This window comes from Suricata suricatta, chromosome 5 (genome assembly GCF_006229205.1).
Source record: "Suricata suricatta isolate VVHF042 chromosome 5, meerkat_22Aug2017_6uvM2_HiC, whole genome shotgun sequence".
NCBI lineage: Eukaryota > Metazoa > Chordata > Mammalia > Carnivora > Herpestidae > Suricata > Suricata suricatta.
In genome coordinates, this window is record NC_043704.1 from 58865358 (window position 1) to 58874136 (window position 8779).

Sequence of the window (8779 nt, forward strand, 5' to 3'; positions counted from 1 at the left end):
TATTCTGATAGGTGTGAGGTGACATGGTAACAATATTAATTCACAGATATCCTGCAGTGAGTCAATGAATCTCCTTCATGGATAGCCCAGGTGCTTTTCAAAAGGGTGCTTCTGCGCTGGGTCTCAGATGGAGGTGAACTCCATTCCTCCTACACCATCTCACCCACTTGCCTGGCTTGTTTTCTTGATAACAGCCATCCTGGCATGTGTCAGGTAATAGCTCCCTGAGGCACTGATTTGCATTTCCCTGATGACTAATGAGATTGAGCACTTCTTCACATCCTTATATCCTCTTGGAGAAATATCTATTGAAATTTCAAGTCCTTCGCCTATTCTTTTTTAAGCTGGGTTATTGAGTTGCAGTTCTTTATGTGCTCTGGAGAGTAACCTATTATCAGTCAAGTGGTTTGAAACTATTTGTTTCCAGTGGCCAAGTTATCTTTTATCACTAATGCTGATTAATTTAAAAACACACCTGGAAACATGCCCTAAATAAAATGCAAACTCATTTTAGAAACTCTTTAGGCCAGATGATGACTGAAATTGAGAGAACGTGCAGAGGCTCAAGGCAAGAACTGTTTTTGAGACTGGAGGGCCACAAACACTTTGGGGTTGAGTCAAGGCCCCCAAAATCCATGTGGAGAACAAATCTTGAGAGCAGCCCAAAGTTACTGCTGGTCCTGGAACTACTCACCAGTGCATCTGAGTAATTGTAGCCACAGCTGGAATACATGTAAATACATCCCAGTCTCAGATACATTAATAACAGAGAGAAAACCAACATCTGTGTTCTTGTGATGGGTCTTATGACTCTTAAGGACTCCTCAATGTCAGACTCATCCATTCTGTCCCATTCTGACTGCTGCCCTTTCATTCTGTTAATTGTTGCTTTTTTTTTTTTTTTTTTTTTTTTGCTGTGCAGTAGCTTTTTTAGCTTGATATAGTCCCATTTGTCTACTTTTGCTTTTGTTGCCTGTACTTAAAAAAAATTTTTTTATGTTTTTTATTTATTTTTGAGAGAGAGAGAGACAGCATGAGCAGAGGAGGGTCAGAGAAAGAGGGAGATACAGAATCTGAAGCAGGCTCAGGGCTCAAACCCATGAACCGTGAGATCATGACCGGAGCCAAAGCCAGACACTCAACTGACTGAGCCACCCAGGTGCCCTGGGTACTTAAAAAATTTTTTTAATGGTTTTTTTTTTTTTGAGAGACAGAGACAGACAGACAGACAGACAGACATAAGTGGGGGAGTGTTAGAGAGAGAGGAAGACACAGAATCTGAAGCAGGCACTAGGCTCCAGCTGTCAGAACAGAGCCTGACGTGGGGCTTGAACTCATGGACCATGAGGACATGAGCTGAGCCAAGTCAGATCCTTAACTGACTGAGCCACCCAGGTGCCATTTGTTGCCTGTACTTTTGTGGTCACATCCATGAAATAATTGCCAAGACCAAACTCATGAAACTTTTTGTCTGTGTTCTTCTAGGAATTTTATAGTTTCAGGTTTAATATGTAAATCTTTAATCTATTTTTTAAATTTATTCTTTCTTCAAGACACTTTTTATTTATACTTTTTATTTTTTATTTTTTTAGAGAGAGAGAGAAAGAGGCCAGAAAGAGGGAGTGAGCGAGCGAGAGAGAAGGAGAGAGAGAGAGAGAGAGAGAGAGAGAGAGAGAGAGAGAGAGAGAGAGAGAGAAAGCGTGGCTCGCCCAGGTCTTGTGCTTTTACCTGAAACAATGCTGGAGCTCACCCAAAGTGGGACTTGAGCTCACCTGATGTGGGACTGGAACTCACCAACTGTGAGATCATGACCTGAGCTCAAGTCAGATGCTTAACCACTGAGCCATCAAGGCACCCAAGTTTTTATTTTGAGTTGATTTCTCTGATGGTATAAAAGAAGGGTCCAATTTCATGCTTTTGAATATGGGTATCTACTTTTCCCAACATTTATTCAAGAGATGAATAAGATGTGTGTTCTTGGCAGTCCTATAAATATCAGTGGACTGTATATGTGTGGATTTTATTTCTGAGTCCTCTAATCTATTCCATAGGCCATTACGTCTGTCATTATACCCGTTCCACACAGTTAAGATTACTGTAGCTTTGATCTATATTCTGAAATTATGAAGTATGATGCCTCCATCTTCCTTCTTCTTTCTCAAGATTGATTTAACTATTTATGATTTTTTAATGTCCCATATGAGTTATAGAATTGTGTGTTTTTTTAATTTCTGCCAAAATAATGCAATGGGAGTTTTGACAGGGATTGCATAAAAAACACAACTCTACTCCTTAAGGAACCAGAAAAAGGAGAAAAAATTGATCTTAAAGTTACCAGAAGGAGGTAACAAAGATTAGAGCAGAAATACATGAAATAGAAACAACTACAAAAAAAGAAAAATAATAGGAAAACTTAACAAAACAAAGAGTTGGTTTTTTAAAAGGGTAAACAAAATAGGTAAACCATTAGGTAAACTATGAAAAAAAAGGGTAAGTCTCAAATAAGTAAAATCAGAAGTGAAAGAAGAGACTAATGCCACATAAATAAAAAGGATCATAAAAGTCCACTATGAAAAACTATACACTTACAACCTGGGTACCTAGAAGAACTGGATACAATCCTAGAAACACATAATCTACCATGATTAAATCTTAAGAAGTAGAAGAGTCTGAACGGTCCTATAACTAGTATGGAGAGTAAATAAGAAACCAAAAATTTTCAATAGAGAAAAGGCCAAGACCATATGGCTTCACCAGTGAATTCTATCGACATTTAAACAAGGGTTGGGGTGCCTGGGTGGCTCAATCAGTTAAGCATCCGACTTTGGCTTAGGTCATAATCTCATGGTTCATGGGTTTGAGCCCTGTGTCAGACTCTGTGCTGATAGCTCAGAGCCTGGAGTCTGTTTCAGATTCTGTGTCTCCCGCTCTCTCTGCCTCCCCCACTCATGCTCTGTGTGTGTGTCTCTCTCTCAAAAATAATGAAAATATTTTTTTAAATTTTAAACAAGAGTTGATGCCAATGCTTCTCAAACTCCTTTAAACAATTAAAGAGGAGGGAACACTTCCAAACTCATTTTTTGAAACCAAGATTACCTTGAAACCTAAGCCAAAGACATCACAAAAAAACAGAAACAAAAACAAAACTACCAGCCAATATTCCTACAAATATAGATGCAAAAATCTTCAACAAAATACTAACAAACTGAATCTAGCAGCATATTCAATGGCACATGCACCACGACCAAGTGGTATTTATCTGTGGGATGCAAGGATAATTCAACATCTGAAAATTAATTAATATGATACATCATATTAATGCAATAAGGGATAAAAATCACATGATCATCTCAATACATGTAGAAAAAGCATTTGAAAAAAATTCAACATACTTTCATGATAAAAACTTTGAACAAATTAGGAATAGAAGAAATGTATCTCAACATAATAAGTGTCATATATGAAAAACCCATAGCTAACGACACCCTCAGCAGTGAAACACTGAAACCTTGACCCCTATGGTCAGGAACAAAGCATGAGTTCTTACTCTTGCCACTTCTATTTAACATGGTACTGAAAGTCTTAGCCAGAGTAATTAGTCAAGAAGGGGAAAAAAGCATAGAAATCAGTAAGGAAGAAGAAGTAAAACTGTCCTTGTTTGAAGATGCCATGATCTTCTATATACAAAATCCCAGACTCCACAAAAAACTTTAGAACAAATAAATGAATTCACTAAAGTTAGAGTATAAAAAATCAACATATAAAAATTAGTTGTGTTTCTATACACACACTGAACTGTCTGAAAAGGAAATCAGAAAGAACAATGCCATTTACAGTAACACCAAAAGAAATAAAATACTTAGGGATAAAACTAACAAAGGAAGTGAAAGACTGGAATACTGATAACTATAAAACAAAAATGAGGAGTGCCTGGCTGGCTCAGTCAGAAGAGCATGTGACTCTTGATCTCATCATGAGTTCAAGACCCACGTTGGGTGTAGAGATTACTAAAAATAAATTAATTAAAAATATTAATTAAGAAAATTAGAGAAGACACAGCAAATGGAATGACATCTCAAATTCCTGTATTGGAAGACTTAATATTGTGAAAGTGTCAGTTATTACATTTCTGTGACCAACTTGTCACTTTCAGAATTTTGTCCATTTTGTGTTTTCAAATTGATATGAATGTTCATAATATTGTCTTACTTGTTCTATTTGTTATATTAGTGCTAGTTCTCATTTTTCATTCTATATTGTTTCTTTTTATTTTGAGTTTTCTTAGCAGTTTTTGCCACAGATTTGTTCAATTAATTTCTAGCCAAAATCCTTTTATGTTCATTCAATTCTGTTCCTTCTAATTAATTTTTGTGTTTAGTTTTATCAGCAGGCTCCCTCCACTCTCAGTGCAGAGCTCAACACAGGACTTGATCCCATGACCCTGGGATCATGACCTAAGCTGAAATCAAGAGCTGAATACTCAACTGACACTGACTAAGTCACCCCGATGCCCCTGTCCAAGAATTTTAAATGTCATTTTCCTCTTTTTTGCAAAATGTTAATTTTATGTAAGCACGTTTCTTCTTTTCCAAAGAACTTTTAAAGCAATATTTATGCTTCATAATGGCAGGGATTTTTTTCCCCTCATTCACTCTTTTGTGTCCTATGTTTCTATCTTTTGTGTTTTTAATCTAGTTGTATATGTTGTAGTTACTGATACATATAATAGGATATTTTTTCCATTTTATTCTTAAATTTATATTTCATTTCAGTGATTTTTTGTCTCCCATATTATCTGTCATTGGGTTAAATATTCTTTAGTTACTTTGAGTTATATTTTATGCTTAGTCTTCTGATGTTCTCTCCTAACTTACTAAGGAAAATACTTATATTTATTTTATAATATCAATTCTTAAACATATACAATTTGCCATAATTTTCACCTACCTCCCATGATCTCCTTTCTTCCTTCCATGTAGGTTTGAATTATTCAATTCTTTTATATAGGGATACATGTTGGGGGAATTTGCATTTAGAGGGCATTTATAAATTTTGATGAATTATTTATCTTTTCTATATATCTTTCTATGTTACTTCCTCCTGGGTTCACGTTCCTTTTATCTAAAAAAATTTTTTTTAATGTTTTATTTAGCTTAGATACAGAGAGAGAAAGAGCATGGGGGGGTGGGCAGACAGAGAGGGAGACACAGCATCAGAAGCAGGCTCCAGGTTCTGAGCCGTCAGCACAGAGCCCGACGCGGGGCTCAAACCAACGAACGTGAGATCATGACCTGAGCCGAAGTCGGAGGTTTAACCAACTGAGCCACCCAGGCACCCCTAATGTTCCTTTTATCTAGAATACTTCTTTTGAAAGTGTTCACAAGGAGAGTTTTGATGGAATAAATTTTATGAGAATTAAATACTTTATAGAATCTTTTTTTATTCTACAATTTTATAACATTTTGCTTACAGAATATAGAACAGAGTCTTTCAGTAGATTTTAGAAATTTAGGTCCAGCAAAATATCTGCACACTTGAAAAAAAAAAGAATAAACAAAGATTAAAAATAAAGTGATAGGAAAAGATATATCTGCCCCCCCCAAATCTAACAGAATGGTATACGTACATTCACAAAAAGTCATTTATAAGAACGTTTATAGCACCACTATTAAAAATAACCCTAATCTGGAAATAAATGTCCATTAACAGTAGCATAGAGAAATAAATGTGGTATATAGTATTTACAGAATGGATAGTCTATAGCAGAGAGAATGAATGAACCCCAACTATATGCAGGGAAAACTTCTTCAAACCTACTGTTGAGTTAAAGAACCCAGATACAAATGAGGACACAGTCTTTGATGACATTTAATGAAGTTCACCAGCAAGTAAGCTTCCTCCAGGAGGTTAAAAGTAGAACAGAGGGTGGGTAGTAGTGACAGCTCTGGAGAGCTGGTAATATACAGTTTTTGATCTGCTTCTGGGTATGTATGTTTACTCTATGACACTTCAAGTTGTATACTTGTGACATTTTCAAGTACCTCTACAAATGATACATTTGATTTAAAAAATTTACCTATGTAGCAATGTTTATCCAAAGTGGAAATCAAAGTTATTCTTCCTTAGGGGCCCCTGGATGGCTCAGTCCGACTCTTGATACTGGCTCAGGTCATGATCTCAGAGTCGTGAGTTCAAGCCCCACATTGGGCTCAGCACTGACAGCATGGAGCCTGCTTGGGATTTTGTCTCTCCTGCTCTCTCTGCCCCTTCCCTACTCATTCTCTCTTTCTCACTATCAAAAATTTTTAAAAGTTATTTTTCTCTAATATGAACATTATCTCATTGACTTCTTGAATCTGGCACTGCCTTATGACATTTAATGTCACTTTGATCCTTTTTCCTTTATGTGTTTATCTTCAGTTTTGAAGTTTTTAGAATTTTCTCCTTGATTTTCTTAATTTGATCTTCTTAATGTCACCATTATATATATCAGTTGTCTCCTTTGGCAGCCCATGAGTCGTTTAGTTCTTTCGAAATGTGTAGTTCATGTATCTGTTTGGAAAAATCCAGTCATTATGTGATTATTTACAGCCCTCAGATTTACAGCCACCATGGATCCTTAAGTAAAAGCTTTTTCCTAGCACCTTGTCAAAGGCTTCGGAAGATGAACAATTTATGATTTCTCCCTCTCTCCCTCTGTCTCTATCCCTAAGAGCCAAGAACTCAGAAACTTGTTAAAATAAGAAGACTCCTCATCATCAATTCAAGCGGGAGAAAAAAAAGTCACATCATGAAAGAAGAGAGCATTACAGAATTGGTGGCTTGAATATATCATTTGATACTGGATAAATTGATTGCTTGAATATATAATTTGATTCTGGATAAAAAATAAACGTACATTTGGTTTGTAAAGTATCTATTGGTGAAAGTCGGCAATAATAGTTTTGCAAGAAATGGCTCAGAAGTGGCTCAACCAGTCAGCACCAAATTATCATGTTTTCCCCTTTACTCTTCTTTGTCTACGACATATAATTACCCCTTCCTTCTTTCTCATAACCCCCCTCTGCTTTCCCTACCAGAACAACACTTTTTTGGTTTTCTGAAACCTGTGCTCCCCGAATTGCAATCCCAAGACCCCAAATAAAAAGCCTTTGTTCTTTTTCAGTTTCCCCTCTTTATGTGGATTAACACCTGCTGAATAGTGCAGACTGCCACGCTTCTGAGTGAGAACGCAAACGATTGATGTCTCCCCCCCCCCCACACACACACCCCATTTCCTTTGTCTGTTCTTGTTGAATGGAAATGGAAAGAGTGAATTTTCTTTCCCAACACTTTCTCAGTTTCCCCAACTGTCACCTCCGACAAATGCCCCATGTTTAAAACGGGGAATTTTAATTGCCCACAAGACTGGAAACCCCTTCTGGCTGGCTCCTGCGCACAGAGAGCCACCTCGGCTCCCAGTCGGGGCGGGGACCGACCCGCCTCCTTGGCCCGTGGGTTCCAGCTCACGGCCTGCTTCAGCGAGATTCCCCCGGGCTTTCCCGCCGAAGCCGGCGATCGCGGGCGGCCCGGAGCGACGATGGAAGGGCTGGTGAGCCGGGCCGGGCGGGGGAAGGGGGTCGCGGGGTGGGCGATGTCGCGCTCTTGGCCCCGGGGTGGCGGAGGGCCGAGAGCACCGGGCTGCGGCTCGCCGGGTCGGGGTCGGCGCTGCGGTCTTTGCCCCGCGACGCTTAACCTCGTGGAGGAGCGGGCTTTGTCTTCGGTAGGGAGGTATACAGGCAGTTCCTGGCGGCCTGGGTCCCTGCCCCGGTGCCCTGGAAAAATGATGCTGCCAGGCGAGTGCTCCGAGCCGCTTCTTCCGAGAGGTTTAGGAGAACCGGGCGAGGAGGCGCGCTCTGGCGGCCTGGCTTTACTGGCCGGGGCTGGAAGGCAGCAAAGCACATTCTATTGTTCGCTGTCCCAAGAAGTGGATGGCCTGTGCTGTTTTGGCTCCGTCTTGGCACCCAAAGTTGGGGTGGGGGGGGTTGCAGGATTCAGGGCTCACTCTCTCCCGGAGAGCTCGCTCCCTCCTTGGATACACCAGCCTCCTTCTCCATCCTCCGGCCCCTTTGCCTTGGAAGCCATAAAGGACCAGATAAATCAGGGTTAAACCCCAGGGTATCCGAGAGAGCCAGACCCTTTGTTTATTCAGAATCTGTTTACCAACTGAATGAGAGGCTTTTTATTTACACTGGTATAATGAAAAGAAGTAATAACAATCAATAAAAAAATAAAATCCAAATACAAGTAATACCACAAGGTAGTTTTTTCATACGTAGTCTCCTGGCAAGACCACACAGCCAGTCATTTCGGTATCTTAACAAAGGAGTATGGTGACCTGCAGCTAGTTTGCTCTTGCACTTGACCGCTGCTAATCTTCACAACCTTCAGGGAAGGAATTATGTGATTTTACAAATAAGACAACAAGCAGAGAGGTTAATTTTTACATGTCCATGTGACTGCATGTGGTGGGATAAGGATTTGGACCCAGAAGCTCAGGGCAAGAGGCATGTGTGGGAGCAGTTGACTGACAGGCAAAGCTGTCAGTTAAGACCAGGGCTCTGTGAACGTTGGCCTTCTTGGCAAAGGGGAGAAGTGGATTTCTCCAGTTTTCATATTTGTACTCCTCATATATGATTTGATTAATGGATTTTGTTTAGTTACCTAACATATCTTGGCATTTACTATATCTTAGGCACTGTATTAAGTGCTTTAAATGCTTAATATTCATAGCAACCCA

At 39.4% G+C, this 8779-nt stretch overlaps 2 protein-coding genes across 3 annotated transcripts in view; both read left to right on the plus strand.

The window, feature by feature from the left end:
• The window catches only part of LOC115292661 (OX-2 membrane glycoprotein-like), a 27865-nt gene extending 20705 nt beyond the window's left edge, over positions 1-7160 (plus strand). For both annotated transcript variants that reach the window (XM_029940698.1, XM_029940697.1), the window contains exon 6: positions 6714-7160. Coding sequence is in view for 1 of the 2 variants with exons in the window: in XM_029940697.1 (XP_029796557.1) it covers positions 6714-6738 (25 nt within the window). In the remaining variant the exon portion in view is untranslated. The remainder of the gene's footprint in view (positions 1-6713) is intronic.
• Positions 7161-7388: 228 nt separating this feature from the next.
• Positions 7389-8779, plus strand: part of LOC115291727 (OX-2 membrane glycoprotein-like) — a 24149-nt gene continuing 22758 nt past the window's right edge. The window contains exon 1 of the mRNA XM_029939290.1: positions 7389-7591. Coding sequence (XP_029795150.1) covers positions 7580-7591 — 12 coding nt within the window. The 5' untranslated portion in view covers positions 7389-7579. The remainder of the gene's footprint in view (positions 7592-8779) is intronic.